Source organism: Lontra canadensis, unplaced genomic scaffold, assembly GCF_010015895.1.
Source record: "Lontra canadensis isolate GAN:19392208 unplaced genomic scaffold, GSC_riverotter_1.0 scaffold1, whole genome shotgun sequence".
Taxonomy (NCBI): domain Eukaryota; kingdom Metazoa; phylum Chordata; class Mammalia; order Carnivora; family Mustelidae; genus Lontra; species Lontra canadensis.
Genome location: NW_022630995.1, coordinates 48,813,081 through 48,833,753, shown reverse-complemented (window position 1 = coordinate 48,833,753; position 20,673 = coordinate 48,813,081). Strand labels below are relative to the sequence as shown.

General features: G+C 38.7%; 1 protein-coding gene across 5 annotated transcripts in view; it reads right to left on the bottom strand.

Annotated features, from left to right (window-relative positions):
* The window catches only part of PPARGC1A (PPARG coactivator 1 alpha), a 639,925-nt gene that overhangs the window by 1,081 nt on the left and 618,171 nt on the right, over nucleotides 1-20,673 (bottom strand). For all 5 annotated transcript variants that reach the window (XM_032854074.1, XM_032854040.1, XM_032854056.1 and 2 more), the window contains 5 exons: nucleotides 15,817-16,732; nucleotides 15,173-15,277; nucleotides 14,897-15,017; nucleotides 5,603-5,724; nucleotides 5,118-5,269 (listed from right to left, as the gene is read on the bottom strand). In XM_032854074.1, coding sequence (XP_032709965.1) covers nucleotides 5,118-5,269; nucleotides 5,603-5,724; nucleotides 14,897-15,017; nucleotides 15,173-15,277; nucleotides 15,817-16,732 — 1,416 coding nt within the window. The remainder of the gene's footprint in view (nucleotides 1-5,117; nucleotides 5,270-5,602; nucleotides 5,725-14,896; nucleotides 15,018-15,172; nucleotides 15,278-15,816; nucleotides 16,733-20,673) is intronic.

The following is a 20,673-nucleotide window of genomic DNA, read 5'->3' as shown; positions in this document are numbered from 1 at the left end:
CAATCAATATACTTTAAAAATAACCATGTCCTCCCTCCTTCCTGGCATATTAAATGATTTACCCAAGGTTCCTCGACAGCTCAAGTGAAGTGGTAAGAGTGGAAGTTGGAACTAATTTTCCTATTCAACGGGATTGGTTTCACTGAGCATAAAAGCCAGGTGAGTGGGAGGGAGAGACTCATCAGAACTTCACCTACTCGCCACCTGGCTGCTCTCCTTTCAGTCATGAGGAATATATGATCCACTTATCTATTCCAGTATCTTGGGATAACCCCAGCAATAAAATTCACCCCAAATTAGAAGGTCTAGGGAAACACTTCATGCCCAGGTAAGGCAAAGTCAACCTCACTAGTACTAGAGGAAACATACACAGGTATAAATAAAACCATGGTCTTCTTTGAACTAGTCCAAGTCAGCTTCTGTGAGAAGTTCCACATACTTCACATAGCCCCTTAATAAAATATTCATGTTTCAGCAATGATGGATATAAAATGAAATTCTGATTCTAAATATTTCTGAAATTTCTCCTGTGACATTTATAAAAAAATCAAATATTTCTGCTGGTCTTGCAAAGGAGGAAAGACATCTTAGAAATATAATAGAAAGCCTCTTGCAAATAAATTCATTCTCTTGAGAGCATTTACTTGAAGGGAAAACCAGTCCTTTCTGGGAAGTATTACCAATCCTACTAACAGATGAACATTTCTGTGTTTTATCCAGAATGTTACAGAACAGAAATGTCCGAAGTGACAGAAAAGTATAGGATTAGATAATATGGCAGCACACTCATTGACCTCACAAGCTGTTTGGCTGAAAAGGTTATGTTCTCCTAAGCTCTCCAGCACCAGGCTGGTTTTTTGCCCTAGCTTCAAACTACTTAGCCATCTTAGATTTAAAGACAAGGAAATTCCTTCACTTTTTTTTTTTTCCTTTCATTCTTACAATCCCTTGTATTTACTGACTTTTTGCCAACCAAGTTTTTCCAGGTAAGAGCAGCAGGTACAGTGGGGCTCAGACATAAAAGACAGGACAAAAATGGCCAATCTTTCCTCATTAATATTTCACATAGTCAATTCTTAAATTACACCAGCTTCCAACCTTCCCTCCACAGATAGCCTAAATGAGCAGTTGGCTTGTATCACTAAAGCCTCATGAGCAGCTATCATTCCAACCAAAGTCTTTTTTTGTAGACACACAGACACACACATGCTAAGTCCTGCTCATTGCTTGAGATTAACCTGAAACCAGAATTCCACTTGCATTGCAAATAAAGTTACAAGAGCCTCCTGATGGCCAGAGTCTGTGTGGCATGAAGGTCAGCACAGAAACATCAAGAACACACATACAGGCGTGCCTGGGTGGCTCAGTCGGTTAAGCATCTGCTTTCAGCTCAGGTCATGATCTCGGAGTCCTGGATCCTGGATTGGGCCCAGCATCAGGCTCCCTGCTCAGCAGGGAGTCTGCTTCTCCCTCTCTCCCTCCCTGTACTCATGCTCTCTCTCTCTCTCAAATAAATAAATAAAATCTTTTTAAAAAAAGAAAAAAAGAACACACATACAGATCCTTCCTTGAAGAACATGTTGAGAATATTCAAAATGTCTTAACTTTGGGTTACTCTATATCAAATCCAGAATTTCAGTGTTTCCATATTTTCATTAGCAAAAAAATAAAAAATAAATAAAATGGAAACGGTGGATCTCAAGAATTTCATTATGGAATATGATAGCTGGCATTTACATAGCTATAATCACTTGCACAGGCGGATTATGTCATACAGTAGATATCCGCACATCTTTTTTGTTGTATGAATACATGCTTACATGCAGTTCCTGAGACAACAACATCTACGCCACCAAAGGATATTGCAATGTAAGTAAGACATAATAGAATTTTGACAGGAAAAAGCCAAAAGCCACTCTAATTATTTTTTAAAAATAAATTGTTATAAATAGTGATGCCATATAAATAAAAACATAGCACAATACAACTGTATTCTTACCACCATAGAACTGTTGGCACAAATAAGGTACTAAGATTAGAATTTGTTGAATGAATGTAGTAATCTTGAACACCAACATTTTAAAAACTGGTTGAAATACCTTTGTGTTGGGATCTTGGGATGATTTACCAATGAATGCCAAGGGTATATATAAAGTTATATATATATTTGAGATACTGATAATGTAATACATATTTTGAGTTAGTAAAGACTTTGTGATGAATGTTACTTATTTCATTTTTCTTGTATGTTTAAGTATAAGTTCTGCACCATAACTAATTCCTGATGAATACATGATCATATTCTTAATACTGATCCTATCCTTCTCTTCTGGTCCTATAGTCCTATTTTAATTTCTGTCTTTCATCTTTAAGATTTTCCATTGAGGTCTTTGAGAAAGATCCATCTGTTTATAGGACAGTAAACAGACAGACTCACAGATTACAGATTCATAAAAACCAGGCTTACATCCTGGCTTTACCTAGGTAACCTTGATTGTCCCTTTAACCCTGAGTCTCACTTATAAAACTGACCATAATATTAACTTGGAATCATCACATTTTGAACTAATAGCATTGTGGTAGTCACTGGGTGGCCCCAATGGTAGAAGGATATGTAAGCTCACTTAATTTGGGGAGCAAAACATAAAAAAAATCAATTAAATCAATCTAGCTAAAATGATAGTTCACTTTACTTTTGGTAAAATTAATCAATATCACATCATTTTTACTAACTCTCAACACACATATATGTGAGCTCCCAATCCCTCTGAATGTCCAGTAAAATCTCATGTTCACCAAATTCACTGGTCAACCCCTGAAGCATTTAACTTGAACTCTTCAGGGAACAAATACAGGACACACATGAATGTACGTTGTTTGGTTCCAGATCTGGCCTCTGATGTTGATCCTTTCATTTCAAAATAACTTGACATTTCTAATTTCTCTCTGCCATCATTTTTTAAAATTATAATCATAGTTACTATATATCGAGCACCTACTTTATGCCAGATACTGTGCCAACCACATCACAAACATTTATTTAATCTTTGCGACAACATTATGAGGTAGTTTACAAATGAAGAACCAGAGTCAGAGAGAGCTTAATTGTTTGCTGAAGGTCAGAAGCTAAGTCAGGTTTCAAAACCAGGTCTGTAAGATTCCAAAGCCAGGGCTCTTTCCACTACACCATGCCTATGCTCAGATCGACTACCCTTCGTGAAATTGTAGGGCTTGAGGGAATTGGAAAAACCCATGCTAGTACAATACACATCAAACATACTTTTCAGAAAATACAGAACCGGCTTAGCAACGGCAAAGTTTCTATTGCTGCTGGCGAGGCAGAAAGATAACAAGAGGGGAAGCATTCTTCTCAGAAATATTTCAGGGAGGATCCAGTTCAATTTGGAAATACCATCCAATCCTCCCTCTCCCAGTGATGAATCGTGATTTGAAGGCCCCTCTAGGTAGCTTATTTTAAACTCTAGATATTTTGAAAGACTGGAAACACCCTGGTCTTCATCACTGAAGAAAATAAGTCAAATCAACTTAAGACTTCAATCCGTCTTGACTGTTTTTATCAGCTAACATTTGAACAAATGACTTGCCACCGTTTATATTTTCATCCCTAGGCCTCTAACTCTCTGACAGTCAGCTGCCTCCCCCCTGCTTCATACTATCTATTTAGCTTGTGAAGTGAATTATAGCATATTCCCCCTGAACAATGCACACCACCTATATCAATTACTTTAGGAAGATATCACTTTGGTGGAGGGGAGAAAAAAAATCCCTGTATTTGGTATTCATTTCTTTCCTTATACAAGCCAAAGAAAGTGCAGACAGATATATAGTAATGCTGAGGAATAGATTTATATGTTAATTTTATGTGATTATTATAAATTGATTTAAATTAATTACATCAGGTGCACAAGACATTTGCCATTTCCCTTCCTTCATTTCTTCATCAAAGGATTTAAAGGCTTAGAATATGTGCATTAAATAGGGAATGGAACGCAAAGGGACCAAATTAAAATTGGGAAGAAAATTAAGATGTCCATTTTGGCATTATTTATAATGCCAAAAAATTGAAAGTTGAATAAATGTTTAGCTACAATGGGATGATTAAATGTAATGGTATTCACCTAACATAATACTGTGCAACCATTAAAAAAGTTAATAAATTATTTTCAATCCCAAAAATACAGTAGAAAATGAACTTACTTAATATGAATTGAGAAGAGCTAAATTTAAGAATTGATAGATCTAAATTATGTGACCTCAACCAGAAGAAATTAGACATCTTGAGACAAAACACTGGACTGTAAATCACACAGCAGATCTCTAGGTGATGGGCTGATGGGTGATATTACTATTTTTCCTGATACTTTTTATATTTTCCAAATTTTACCCCTTGAATCTGTATAGTTTTAGAACAGGAAAAAGGAATACTTACAAATGCTTTGGTTTCCTTATCTATAAAAGGAAGATAATAATAACAACCACCTCCCAGGATCGTTCTGGTAATTAAATTTAAAAAAATGTTGCAGAGGCCCTGGCACAGTGCCTAGCATATGAAAACACTGGAAAAAAATAGTTTTTTTTTTTCTCCTTTTTTTTTTTTAGAGAAAGTATAATGTGATTTAGCGTATAAAATTATATTTTCTTCTCTCAAGGTATAATTTGTAGAAAATGTCTTAACATTTTTAAGAGTTTGTAGGATAATAAGGAAAAAAGAACCAGAATATTCTTTTGCATATTCTGTTCCATAAGACAATTATGCTAATGCTAAGGTTTATACAGAAGGATTCAGGGCAGGCACAGAAAGCAACAACACATTGCAAACCTATGCAAAGACACACACACACACAGTGCAGACTTCAGTATTTGGGAAGACAGTACAAAGAATTTACTTCTGTTTTTTGCTGCCAAAACCCGAGCCCTTTGCTTCTAAAACTGTCTTATACCTTTAAAAAATTAAAAATAAGATAAAATCTGTATTCAAACATTCCCTCCAGCAAAATAAAGTGATGGTCCAACCCAATATGCCCACGGTTTACATCTGCTTCCATTTTGAGCCCTCCATTATGGATTCCTCATTCCACATACAATAAAATCCATACCTAGGTCTGCATAGTTAGACTTGAAAAATTGCTTGCGTCCACAAAAGTACAGCTCGAAGTCAGTTTCATTCGACCTGCGCAAAGTGTATCCATTTTCAAGAGCAGCAAAAGCATCACAGGTATAACGGTAGGTAATGAAACCATAGCTGTCTCTGCAATGGACAAAGAGGAGAGGTTCAAAGCTTGTGAGAAAGCATTAACATATATGCCTGTAACCCTTCTTAACTTTGGAAGACTTCGCCGGTGCCAATGTCTGAACCACTGCATCCATTTATCAGTGTGATTGTCCTGTCAAGCAGCTAAATACTTATTTCTGGGATAGGAAATCTCAACTAGAAAGATTAATAAATAGGGATAAAAGAAAATAAATAAGGTTCTGAACTCAACATGTCATCTGTCAAAGCATTCCCATCCTAGCAATCTTATGGCTATAATTTTTTACATATGTCAGTTTCTAAACAAGAAATAATCTTGAAGATTCTTACCCATCATCCCTCAGATTTACTGTGCACTCCTCAATTTCACCAAAAACTTCAAAACGGTCCCTCAGTTCCGTCCGTGTCGTGTCAGGTCTGATTTTACCCACATAAATCACACGGCGTTCTTCCTGGGGAGGGGGTGGGAGTAAAGAGAGACTTTTGCCAATTCTGGAGATAGGAAGGAAGGTGCACCTCTACCAACATACCTAAATGGACAATCATGCATAGCGAGAACCCAACAAGCATGCCAGTTAAAGCAAAACATCCACTAAAACTGAATGAAAAGATGACACATGACCCATGTCTTAGCATCCATTTCTCCGTGTTCTGCATTCACTCTTCCTTCCATGTGCCCTACTCTGACGCTCACTCTCTTCTGCTTTTGTTCCCCAGCTCTGCACTTTTCTCTCCTGAGCTTTGATATATTCCAAAAGAAATAGGGGAAATGCGATCTGTTTATCACTGGACAGCTGAAGGATCCCTGGTAAGTACTGTAATCCTCATGACTTGATTCTTAATCTTCCATATTGGTAAGAAACTCACCCATCTCACAAAACTGCTTAACTTCTCGTTTTACTCAGGATTCTCATGGTGAGATGTACAAATTTTGACATCCCTCAAAACAACAATTCTAAACTCTAGTATAAATAAAAATAACCTGGAGTCCTTATTAAAAATGCTAATTATTGGGGTTTATCCTGGCAGTATTAAAAAAAAATTGGAAAAGACAATTCAATGATCTTCATTTTTAATAAGCACACCCTAGTGATTCCAATGCAGGTGGTCCAAAGACAATAATTTGAAAAATACAGTCTTAAAATGTAGGCTATTTTAAGCCATGGGTCTCTGAAGAATCAGAGCTATAAAAGAGGCTATAAATTTCACTTTGCCAGTGAATCTTATTTTAGGAACAGACTAGAAGGGTGTGGCCTAATTTTCACAAATGGAGTCAATATCATCATAATCTGAAAGTCATCAGCAATTTATAACCTACAAAATATGGAAATAATATCTTATAGCCCAAGGGGGGACTCCTTTTTCACAAAATAGTAAAAAACCTTTCTTGGTAACAAGAAGCAGTCCTCTATCAGTTGTTCTAAGAAGACAAGGCCAAAGGAGATGATGTCTCTCAAAACCAAGGGAAGGTTTTTCAAGAACACAAGGATTTAATATAAGGCATGCGTTTACCAACTCATCTCTACATCTACTAAGAACAAACAAGAATGAAGTGAGCTTAGGGTTGCAGAGGCTTCAGAAGGTGGGAGCAGAGAGACTAGGAAACACAGAAGTAAGGCATAGATTTGCCCAAGAGTTTTCTCTGGATGTACTGAGAGTATCCTGACGTGGGTGATGTAAAGAGTAATTTAGGCTTATGGCAAAGAGATGCTTTATGTTATTTCCCAGAAGTCTTTCCTTTTCATATCCCCAATGTTTAGCAAAGGGCCTGGCAAAGGGAATTCAATAAGTACTTGTGAAGTGTAACTAAGCAATTAATAGAGCTTTTTACTCTATTTTATACTCTCCTAGGTGATCTGATTATTGCGCCTCATCTTCTCTTACTGTACGCAACGCTCCTATTTCTGTTTTCATCAGAGAAGTTCTTCTGAGCTTCAGACTCCAATCGCCAACTGCCTACTTGATATCTCAGTCTGGATGTCCTCTGAGCCCTTCAAACTAGACCAACATTCTCCAAACCCAGCTCTCCAGTCCCCCACTCCCCCAGGGGTCTTTCTCCAACGTTCTTGTGTCAGTGAAATTAGCGCCATCCAGTCAGGTATTCAGGACAAAAACCTGAGTGCCTCCTCCATTCTTCCCTCTTAGTCCTCTCTAGACATCCAATCACTTGTTAAGCCCTGTTGAATTTTACCTCCTACACATCTTTTTCTCTTATATCGCCCCTAAACCAAGCTGCCAGCATCTCTTTCTGGACAAGCATAGCAGCCTCTCAACTTGGATCCTCTGTCTATATTTGCCCTTCTCTAATCTATTCCTTCACTTCAATCTGAATAACCTTTGCTAAGGAAACAGGAATCTGATAATGTCAATTACTGTCTAAAACATATCAGTGGCCTCATATAACTTTGAGGAAATTCCTTAATCATTAACAGGACTCATCAGGCCCTGCATGGTCTGGACCTGTCTTCATCATGTTCTCCTCTCACTTCCCATTCTTCCCTTTATTTTCCAGTCACATTGAGCTCCTATTGGTCCCTTGTATATACTGAGCTCCTTTTCTTTTCCCAGGCCTTCACGCCAGCTGTCCCCTTGCTCCTTGTAAGATCCTCCCCACACTGCCTCTCCCTCTCCTTCACCAACATACATGTACTGTCTAAAATTACATTGAACACAAAAATCATTTCCTTCTGAGACTTGAGATGAGGTCAGGCTTCCTACTAGTTGATCTTACAGTACTGAATTTCTCCTTTATAGTTCTCTGCCCAATTGTAATTAAATAGTTAATAGTTAATTCATTGTTTATGTCCATCTCTCCCTCTACAGTGAAAGATTCCTGAAAGCAAAAATCACATCTGTCCTCTTAACTACTGTATTTTAACGGTACTTGAAACATACCAGCGTCTCAATGAATATTTGTTGAAAACTCGATCAATCACCAATCAATTGATCATCTTTAAGTCTCGCCCTTATGCCTACATGTAATCCTTACTCTCTGAGACTCTCTAAGACAATGGAGAATGAAAGCCAGCTTTGCTGCTTAATCACAGGGAAAACCCTGTCTAGGTAGCTCAGCTGACTGAATTGACAAAGATTTCTATGATTTGTTTTATAGGTTTAAGTGGAAGAAGAATGTAGTAACTACATGTTTGCAGAGCTCTCACTCTTGAAATGCCTTCTGAAAATCAGAGGTGGGGCTCTACAGAGACCCTCAGTAAAACACAATTCCTCTGACAACAGGCTTCAGGCCTAAATAATTGATCTGGTGAAGTAAAGCCAACAGAGTCGACTGCATGGTTCACTTCCATGTAGATTGTATGTCATCTCAACTGAAGGCTGGAATTGCATTGTTCCAGAGCACCCAGCACATCCTGGAGATCATTAAGTATAAAGGCATGGCGAGCTCATCCTGGGGCAGTGTTATACAGTGTTGTAAGGGAGTCAGAACATGACATTCCATTCTATTTATGCAGCCAGCTCTAACCAAACAGCGAAATGGGATGGGACATTATCTAAACTTTGTGGCGCCTGCTTGCATGGGTGTTTTTTACTTTTCCTTTTTTCTTTTTTTTTTTTTTTTAATGGGCCTTTTTAGGAAGGTTACTACTGTATAAAGAAAAAGGAGGGGGGAATGAAGAAGAGAGAGAAAGAAATTGAACCATCACAAAGAAATTGCTCAACTACCATTATGGGAATACACACAGCCTACATATTCGAGGAAATTTGAAGTTAAAGCTAAAATCGACCATATGCACGTCCATATGCAGACATATTGGGACAGTCTCTGAATTGCTTCTTTATACAAAACTGTATGCAACAATGATCCTACAAAGAAGATAAACCAGAGGACCTTTTCGGATACTGATACATTCTGCAGTAAAAAGAAGACACAATCTCGATGGGAAAAACAGAAACCCCAAGGGCTGGTGCACAATCACATAAACTACCTATTTGTCTATCATCTCCTTTTATGAAACACAGGAATGGAACCATGTCTTGCTTCCTTACAAAGATCAGAGATTGAATACACGCTGAAATTCTCATTTTAGAAAATGATTAGAGTGCTTGGTTTTCCTAGTGCTAAAAATGAAACTAAAAGACATCTGAAGGTCTAAAAGCAAAGACAAAAATCTTTCAAAGATTGGCCAAAATGTCTAGAAAAGAACCGATTATTTTTAACATGTTGCGGTTTTATTAGACAGATGAATAGATTCCATATCTTTAAAAAAACCTTAACATTTGCAGCCAATTTTTCAAGACATTAATTTCTAAACAGGAGATGAAAGGAAAAGAAATCAAAATGCTTAATAACATTTTCAACTTCTTAAAGGCTTGGAGGAACTCTAAACCTTTGGAAAAAGCTCCTTGAAAAATGATTTTCAGACCAGTTTTCACTATTGAGGAGGATGGAACATTCATCAAATATCTTTTAGCTTCAATTTTCACAAAAGCTAGTTTGCTGATGGGGTGGATAACAAAATCGAAGATTTATATTGCATTAACAGGTATAGTAAATCAGCATTACATCAAAATACAGAGAGATAAATAAAGAAAAATATGAACTGAAATTAACTGACTTTGCATTATCAAAATCTTTATCGAAAAGAGAACAGAGCCTCCCAGTTAGCTGGGGAAAACATACAATGGCTGTTTCTCATCAACTAATAAGCTAGTCCTGGTAAAAGGGATTTGACTAAGAGAAAGGGAATTTCATAGGGAGATTAACATTTATTGAATTCTAATATATGCCAAGTAGTGTGCTTGATGCTTCTGTAAGGGTGATCTCACTAAAATGCTCTGCAATGCTAGGAAACAACAAGGAACAGCCTGCTAATTTAGATTTTGGTTCTCAGAACTTTTATTCTACTTTTATTTTATTTTATTTCCAACTCAGGATAATGTAAAAATTCTTTCTCGTATACTAAGGAAACTGCATGTCAGCTTCAGCCATGAAAGATTTATATTCATTTCCAGATTAGCTACCAACCCAACTTCCTCAGAAATTCCAAAGAAATCCCAAATACTATATGTGAGATGAATGGAGAAAATCTATGTCATTTAAAGCTAAATGGTATAGTGAGGTCCTCCATCTAAAAGATAAAGTGAGAGGGGGAGATGGTTGTAAAAAGGCAAGTATGGACAGAAAGGAAAACCAAAACCTTGACAAAATGTCAAAAAAAAAAAGTTGTTTTTTTTTTCTCTCTTTCTTAGTATTAGTTACACTATCTAATTCTGTAGGCATTCAGTAAGTGTCTAATACTAGGGGGCACTATTAGGGGAGAAACAAAATGACAGCATCAGTTTTCCAAAGGTACTTGCCTCCAAGTACAACCTAAGAACACTCTTCCTTAGAGTCTAAGGTTGGATCAATGTGAATAAATCCAGGCTAGTCTACTAGGGCTAAGTGCAAGGAAACACACTGAAAAGACAGAAACTTTGGGACAACTTCCAATAAAATTGATAATTTCAAAATAGTGAGCTTCAATTAATTATAGAATATATATTCTAATCCACGGGAAGTATCTCTTGAAAGAGGTTTGAATAGAGAACTATTTTCTCCAAAAATAACAACTATGAAAAATTACTTTTTTTTTTTCATTTGGAAGGAGCTGATAATTATCCATGATGAAGTGCTGTTCCTGGCTCCTGGGCTGCAGACTGACGAAGGGAAGAGAGAAATGAAGTGGTACTGTCATTGCCCAGGCACACTTGGTTTGGGTTTCGAGCACTGAGCCATATCCTAATGTGTAGATTTGCCCTTTAAATTAACATCCCATTATCATGTTTTCTGGCAGGAAAGTGTACCGACTGCAAATGGAGCTGGACTTAGAACTCCACAAGAAATGAGAGCAGTGACAGTTTAGACATTAAGTACCAAACTCTGGCTTGCAGAGTTTTGATTAACCTGAGTGACTGTAAGCCTAGGAGGCTAAGGAAGGTAGAGGGTGAAGTGGTTCTTGAGAAAAGATTTTGGTGGAAAATGGAGGAAAGGAGCAACCAAAACAATGGCAATGGTCAACCACAATATAGGATTCTATGTCAGTAACTACTAATTATCAACCTTTTCTTAACTCTCAGATTTGCTGTAGTCAGACTGGTCTGGATAAAGACTTTTAGATGCATAAGCAATGAAAAAGTATAAAGACTTCCTAAATCATCTCCCCATGGAACACAAAATGACAGAAATATATACCACAAGACAAAGGTAGCAAAGACTAATTTTATAAAATATCAATTATTAGATGATTTTAACATTGTTTTTCATTTCCTTTTTGAGCTTCTCCTTTGCTTGTCCTTTCATTATATGACTGATCTGAATTAATAGATAACCAGCACCATACCCTAGATATTCCAAACATAATTTGCTACTTGTTCAGTAATTCAAGGGTGTCCCAAAAATATGAAGGGAAATCACCTACCCAACCAGCTTGGGAAGACTGTCCTATTTCCTTTAGCTGTTTTGTGAATGACATCTCAAGCTAAACCAATCAAATGAGTCAAAACCCATTGCATGTATCTCTGCACCCAAGTCCATAAACATGCATTTTGCAAATGCACTGTGGCACAAGAAAGCAGATCATCTTGAGGAAGGAAATTGATCATAAAATCTTTCCATGGGTAAACTCATTAAGTAATTCCACTATGCCTTTAAGATAGACTTTACAATCTTTATCATGACTTGTGAGTCACTTTAAGGATCTGGCTTCCATAAGGTCATGAAATCCAGATCCTTTAGACTCATTTCCTGTTGCTCCTGTGCCCCAGTATTCTGGTTAAATGACTAGCAGTTTCCCAATATACCTTGCTCTTGGCCAGCGACTTAGTGTGAGCTCTAGCTTCTGCCGAGAATAGCAATGTTCAATAAAAATATAATGCAGCATATACAATTTTAAATTTTCTAGGAGGCACATTTTAAAAAGTAAAAAGAAACAGAAAATTTAATTTTAATATTGTATTTTATTTAGCTCAATATATCCAAAATATTATTGTTTCAATGTCATTGATTTAAAAAGTATTAATGAGGAATTTTACACTTTTCTTTTAAACTTAGTCTTCGAAATCCAATCACATTTATTAGTGCATCTTAATTCACAACTAGCTGCATTTGTTGTGTGCCCAGAAGCCACCATATTGCACAGCACAGGTGTAGAAAACCTTTCCCCTCCTTCTCTTTTGATTTCAGAATAATCTCACCCTCTCTACAGATGCTCTCTCTCACTCTCAGGTCTAGGTGTTCCCCCATTTGCCATGAGAGGACCTTGAACCTCTCTGGATACATGGACCAGGTCCTACCTAATTTTATGTCCCAAGCACCTAGCAAATGTTTGTCACATAAAGGATCATGAGTTTTCACTCATGTTAAGCAGAAATAGCATATCATTGTCCAAGAGGGGATTAGTTTAAGAGTAAATCCCAAATCTTTATATTAAGCTCTTATTAACTATAGTCCATTGTGTTGGTTAAGTAAATAATCTCTATGTCCTACTTTTGGGGGTGGTGTTGTTATTTTAATCTTCTTTTCCAAAACAAAAATAAAAAAAAAAAAACCCTCAAAGTGAAAATTCTGACAAATGCTTAATTTTTAATAATTTAAGCCAACTTGACATTTGTACTATAAGAGTGACCTCAAGGTTGCATTTGATGAAGCTATCAATTATGGAATGTAGACCAATCACATTATCTGATGTTTTGGAAAAAGCCAACTAATGAAAGACCCCTCCCTCATTTTATGCACTTTTGTTGATTATCTGGCACTGACTTATCTTTAGAAGAAAGAAAAGAAGCACATGCTGTATTGCTTTATTTATCCACAACTTTGGATATAGTGGTGTATTTTGCCCAAATGAGCTAATACATGATGAAATTATTAATCTCTCTCTTCAATGTGATACTTTGGGGAAGAAACATGAAGGATTTTATAAAATATGAATGTGCAAACACTGAAATAACTATTTTCCTACATGCTTGCTCAACATGATTCTCTTTTGTAAAGATTAACTCTAATGTGCCATATTAAAAGGCTTTGTAAACTATATGGCATTATATAAATGTGAGTTATTATAATTATTGAACAGGCTATTAATTAAATATAACAAAATTAGAAAAATTGAATTTTTAATTTTCATTAGTCTTCTTAAGTGTTAACTAATGACACTCTGACAGCTCTTAATATCACAGCTCATTTGAAAGTTGAGAAAAATGAGCAAAAGTGTTGTAATTTGCACAGGACTTTTGATTCAGCCTTAGGTAGATTCAACATTAAAGGACAACAAACACCCTTGACCTTTAGCCTAAGTATTCAATCACTTCTCCCTTCTTCTCCTTGAGAACCTGCAACCAACAAGCCTCTCAGTTCACCTTTCCCTCTGATTGATAACTGTCAGCTACTGCTTGATTTTGACTCCATTAGTCAGTTCCTTTTTGTAGGTTTTTCAAGATTTTGTGGATGGTAGGAGGTTTTCTTAGAGGCACTATATAAATCTAACCCTTACAGTGAGCAGTCATTTCCCTAAATGTTGGTTACTTTCTATGCAAGATAGGTGAAAAGCTGATCTAACTGAAATGACTCTCAGGAGCTAGCAGAGATAGGCAGCTGATGTAAACAAAATGGTGCCACTTCTGATTGATTACTTAGGGCTCCCTGAAGCACTGAGTTGGGAGAGACCTAAAGCTTCTCTGCGGGCTCAGTGGGAAGAATTCCACAATTGATTAGGAATGTCTGCCATGGACAAGACTGACAAGTGGACTGACAAGAACTGCCATGGGAGTTCTGGGTTGATAAGCAATAGGAGGGAGGTGGGGTAAAGACTACCAGTTTGCGAGTGGGTGCTGAAAAACTACTGACCTGCAGAGAACAAACAAGTTCAACATAACCTGGAACTTTAGACCAAAGAACCAGTAATGTTTGTTTGTCAAGGAAACACGGTACCCTGACATTAAGTAGTCCCAAAATATGGAAGGGGTTATTGAAAAGCAGTTCATGAGAAATGTGGATGTATCAACTACTCAGTGAGATGCTGACCCAGCACAAGTCCAAAATGATGACTTTTAGCCCCTCCTCCTCCCCTGCCTCCTTCAAATCCAGCTTGAACCCAGTCCCTCCATGGACAATCCAATTCTAACATCTGCCCAAGAGACAAAAACTGAAACCAAACACAGATATGGCCTCATTTCCCACTCCAACAAAATTGCAGCAGAGAACAGTCTGAAACACTCGTCGTCTGACCGGATGGAACCAGTGTTTGACCAAAAACAGTCCCTGCTCCCTCCATTTTGGAAAACAGTCATGGGTTTCCAGATGAATGAGAAATATGAAGTATGAATAAGAACATACATTCATTGAACATTTTGCTTCCCCATCATCTATGTCAGGAGAGCTTGGGGACCCTCTGATGTTTTAAAGTCAAAAGGCTGCAGAATATTGCATATTCTAACAAAGCCTTAGCTTTAGTTTATTTTCTAATCTATAACAAAGGAAGAAAGAAAAGAAGAGAAAAGAAAAGAAAAGGAAAGAAAAGGAAAGGGAGGGAGGGAGGGAGGAAAAAAGAGAGAGAGAGAAAGAGAGAAAGAAGAAAGGAAGGAAAAGAAACCCTCTTTTAAAGCAAAAGTGAGCTCCAAGCTGCTTACAATTGCCTTCTGCCTCTGCCTCTCCCTTTGTTTGGCCCTCTCAGATTCCCGCTTCTCATACTCTTTGCGGTATTCTTCCCTCTTCAGCCTTTCGTGCTGATATTCCTCGTAGCTGTCATACCTGAGAAACACAACTTCATCATTAAATCAACCGCCTCCGTTTACACAGGGCACAATGAATCAGGAACTGGGAAGGGGGTTAGGGAGTGAGCTAGCTCATGTCATCTAGAGGAGGGGGAACAGGAGGAATGGAAGGTAAATGACCCGCGTCCTTACCTGGGCCTACGGCTGTAGGGCGACCTGGAACGTGATCTTGCACACAGAGGAGAATTTCGGTGTGCGCGGTGTCTGCAGTGGCTCGACTCAAAGTAGTAGCAAGATCTGCGAGCGAGAGGAGAAACAGAAAGGGCATTTGCAACTGCCACTTAACCCTGCTTTATCAGCCCAACTGAGCATGCCCTGGAAACACCATAGGACATAAAGCGGCTCTTTTTCTTCCTAGCTACTGGTGAGATTTCCCGGTGACAGTTTGTGATCATCTAGTCAGCTTAGAGGTCTGGAAGTGATGTATTCTCTCCCAGGCTCTCTTACTGATGTTAATGCTGGGCACCAGTCTGGTACACTGTCAACTTTATCTCGCATGGATCTCAACTATCCTGGCACAGGGCAGCTCTCCAGGTAATGGAAAAAGTTAGATGAGCAAGTTTCTTACAAATTGCTCTCTGTGATGCAACTAGCTCAAGGCACTGTGCTGAAGGCTGCCAGATTTCAGAGAAGATGAGGAGGCATATCTGTGTAACAACAACCTGGTTAGCTCCGGAGGTGTTGGGAATCGCCTGGCGAGAGGGGCTGGGGCTGTCTGTGGGTTTTGAAAGCTTTTTTTGGACCTCACGCTTTGGGTGGGCATTGGCAAAGTTTACCTTGAAGAGGATCTACTGCCTGGGGACCTTGATCTTGACCTGGAATATGGTGATCGGGAGCACGACCTGTGTCGAGAAAAGGACCTTGAACGAGAGCGCATCCTTTGGGGTCTTTGAGCAAATAAGGATTTGGGTGGTGACACGGAATCTCTACATGGAGAGTTAAAAGAAGAGCAAGAAGGCGACACATCGAACAATGAATAGGATTGCGTGCCATCCCAAGGGTAGTTCAGTTTATCACTTTCATCTTCGCTGTCATCAAACAGGCCATCCATGGCTAGTCCTGAATTTATAAACATAGGTAGTTTGGAGAATTGTTCATTACTGAAATCACTGTCCCTCAGTTCACTGGTCTTGTCTGCTTCGTCGTCAAAAACAGCTTGACTGGGATGACCGAAGTGCTTGTTCAGCTCGGCTCGGATTTCCTGGTCTTGGAGCTGTTTTCTGGTGCTGCAAGGAGAGACCTGCTTGCCCGCCTCCGAAGTCTCTGTCAGGAAGCCCTGGTCTGAATCCGTGGAAGAACAGACCTGCCCCTGCCAGTCGGAGGAGGCATCTTTATATCCTAGTGGTCTAGAGTCTTGGAAATCCTGTGATATATTAATGAGTATTTCCGTTTTGGAATTAATTGACTGACAATAGTCATGGTCACCAAACAGCCGTAGACTGGGCCGCTTGGCCTTCCTTTCCTCGTGTCCACTGGTGAGCACGGAGGTCTTGCTGAGCTGTGCGTACAACTCAGACTGCTCCGGCCCTTTCTTGGTGGAGTTATTGCCTTGGGCGCCAGAAGGCTCACTGTTCCGAGGCTTCTTCAAGGGCGGAGGTACCACCGTCTTGCAGGAGGACTTCAGCTTCGGAGAAGTCCTGAAAGGATTATCTTGGTTGGCTTTATGAGGAGGAGTTGTGGGTGGAGTTAGGCCTGAAGGTAAAAAGGGAAAATAAACAACAACAAGAGGGGGTGGGGTGGGGAGAGAGACAAGAGACAGAGATAATGCTGTTAAATTGCAGGATACGTTGCCCTAACTTTTGGGGGATTTCAGACAATGGTGACAAAGAAGAAAACGAAATTCATGTCAAGACCTGAAAAAGTGCCTCTCTCCCCCTCAGCCTCTGCCACCAAGAAAAGATGGATCTCACGACTGCCAGGCATCAGTGAAATCCGTGATGTTTTGTATTTTAAACACCCATGCTAACAGATCTTGCTTCCGAGAAAACATTAACGCCTCCCTACAGGCCTCCACGCACCCGGCATTACCAAAGCTCATATTTCCAAGGGCATTGTCTGTCTGCCTTGTGGAGAATTAAGTGTGGCCCTGGGGAATCACAGAGTAGCTTTGGTAGCATTTGTCCTCAAAGAAAGCTGTAGAGCGCACGAGTGGATCAGAAATTGTTCTCCAATCAAGAAGCCGAAGAACTAGGCAACTTAAAAAAAAAAAAAATACGGGATGACCGCAAATGTAGGGCAGGGTCAGAGTGACAGAGACAAACTTAAAGTTCAGAAAAATACGACAGACCAAGGCAGGGAACCAGACGACTCTGCAACTTGACGGCAATGATTCTTTGTCTCCACAGTTCATTAACTTAGTAAACCATGGCTAATGTAGGTATAATACTTTCTTGTAAGCATAACTAATACATTCTGTCTAAAATATGGTTCTGCAACAGAGACCTAAATGAACAGAAACACTAAATACTGCAGTGCCAGCGGACCATTTTATTTAGAGCACAACGTTGGGGTGGGCGAGGAGGCTGACGGATTGAAACAGATCCAAACTTCAGCAACCAACTAATTAAAAAAGTAGGAAAAAAAATAAAGGGAGACAAGAGAAACCCCGTCAGTGGGTGCCTTTCGTCCTTTTCTAGGGAAGAGCAGGAAAATTCCATCAGATGCCGTCGTGGGAGAGTCTGTGAATTATAGTTGCCTCCTCTATGTTTTGCCCCTGAGAAAGTTCTACATGTCCCTTTACATGGAGGGAGGATAATCGGGAAATGGCTCTAGAGTCCAACGAACTTTGAAGAAGGGCAGGCTGGAGTTCAAATGACATTATGCTTACAGGGGAATATTTGAGTTTACAACCCATTTTCTATTTAGGAGGATGCGTGAAGGCTATTCAGCAGAAAAGAACTTCAAGTCTGCTAACAAGCCTGGGGTTAGACTTAAGGCAATTACACATTTCAAGGAAATGACAGAGAAATCTAACCTTGTTGGAGAAAGGAAAAAAAAAAATATATATATGTGTATGTATGTATACACACTCAAACACACACATACACACACACATAATCAAGTAGGTCACAGAAAGCCACTTGAAATTTTGGCATGAACAGGAAGATACTGCCCCTTTCTCCCGCCTTACAGTAAAGAGATGGAAGAAACTAATTTTAATATTTCCTCTATAATAAAATATTTTACACTAATATTTGGCAATTTTTATTATGCATAGCTAATGCTTCTTAAATAAGGAGAGCAAAGCTATACGAATGCAAAGTAATTTAACTTTGGAACTCCATCCCAGAAAAGCTCAGTAAGACGGGGAATACAAACACAAAGAGAAGGGACACATCAGGTCCCAGCAAAGCTTCCTCGAGTTAGCAGCCACTCTTTGCTGGAAGATAACCGAGAGGTGACCTATTACTGAATGAAACATCTTTGTCACTGAGGCCCACTCTCCTTTTGTTCCCTCTTTCATGGACAAGTATGTCTTTTCCTCCATCTAAGAAATTCCTACATAATCAGTCTTTCTCCTTTCTCTCTCTCTTTTTCCCTCGTTTTCTTTACCTTTTGCACTGCCCTGTCATAACACTGATTCAACTGCATTCTACCTTCAATTGCCATTAAGACAAATTTAAAGCTATTAATGCCCCCCTCAAACAAATGACAAATTCTCAGATATTTCTCATAGGAGGCTAAGATGCTCAAAGAAATAATGATGAATAATCTCTCTTTGCTGAAAAAGTAACAGTCAAATATTCCAAATGGCATAGCCCTTGAATGGAGAAATGACATTCGACATTCTAAAATTCAATTTCATAAATCTTTTTATGGTTCCCAAACTAGGGTAGTTTTTACTTTCCTAATAATTTACTGCCAGGATCATTCATTAGACACTTATCGGATAGTGCTATATATTCTTGTTCATCTCTTTTTGAATGTATGTTTTATCCTGTCTCTCCAAATAGATGATATGCTCTTAGTGGAAATGTTGCCTGGGCTTATTTTTCCAAAAATTCTTACTCGCCTATTTATTTATTTTTTCCCTGGGGGCACCTGAGTGGCTCAGTCAGTTAAGCAGCTGCCTCTGGCTCAGGTCATGGTCCTGAGGTCCTGGGATCCAGCCCTGCACTGGGCTTCCTACTCAGGGGGGAGCCTTCTTCTTCTTCCTCTCCCTCTGCTGCTCCCCCTGCTTGTGCATGCTCTCTCTCTCTGTCAAATAAATAAATAAAATCTTTAAAAAAAAATGTTTTATAGATTCTCCTTTATTGATGGGTCTTACATTTCAATGACCCAAGAATAACTTGTGAAACTGGTCAAATATTTTAATGATGTGGTTCATGGACCACATACGGAGAGCCTCTGTCCTGTCGTGTCCATGCCTCACATTGCCTTGTTCTCAGGTACGTGTATTTTGACTGACATTCTAGACATATAAAAAGAAACCCTAAACTTCAGAAACACCAAATTAGGCCACTATTAAAGAGAGACTAGTTCTAAAAATAGCTCAGCTATCTAGGGATTTTAAATATAGAAATTCTTTTTAGTCTTGAACATTTGAAACCCTTGTCCTAGTACCTAAGCTCATTATCGCTTAAATAACTGATTCTTAAGTTGCTCTTGGGAGTGGTGACACCCTGATTATAGTTGTGGGGTTTTTTTGTTTGTTTGTTTTGGGTTTTTGTTTGTTTGTTTGTTTTGTTTTTTGTTTTTAGTTAAAAGCCAAGCCTTTTACCTTCCTAACATCTTAGGCAGCCTGTAGCAATGGGAACAGACATTCACTGAACACTTACTATGTGCTAGGTAATACACCAGACTCTAGTAGGTACATCAGGGACTTCATGGTCCTTTTTAGCAAATGGGCAAATCTTCAAAACTTGAAGTAAGTGCATGTTTTTACACATGTGCTTTAAATTTACAGAAACACGGAGATAACCAAATACACCCTACACATGAAAATAGCAGGGCTGTAAATTTCTGTTGGCACTCCTTGTTAAAATAATAATAATAATAATAGTTGCCTAATGGATTGAAGCTATTTTAGGATTAGTGAGTAGGTGGGTAAGGGGAAAACAATTCAGATAATTCCCTAAACTTTTTACTGTTTACTGAAGTTTATTCAGAGAATACCTCCAAGCAAGACTGAGAAATCTGAAGGATGGAATCACCAGTGCTTAATTGAAAATCTATTTCCAGATAGAGTGGAGACCCAAAGCAAAACAAAGCAAAAGCAAAACAAAAGTGTAAGAAGCACTGGTTCTTCTTCTTCTTCTTCTTCTTTTTTTTTTTTTCTTTTAAACATAGTGTCAAACTTTTAACAGCCACTCATGGGACAGAGACCCCTTGCTGCACCTGAGCTACCTGAGTCTCTCCCATGTCACCCAGGCAGGGCTCAGTCCCCCACGTTCACAGGCCAGTCAATATTCAATTCCTTCACGCTACTACCTTTGCTCGTCGTCCCTCTAATGGCCAGACTCTCAATTTCACCCCACAAGCTTAAATCAACAGTGCTAATGCTTCCCATAACCTCTGGATTATTTCCTGTGTGTTGATTTTCTGGGGAATGTGTACATTTCGGTGTTGACAGTACAAGGTATATTCCATGCTCTCTCTTGAACTTAGCAGGTTTTGACAGATTTATGTGAGGA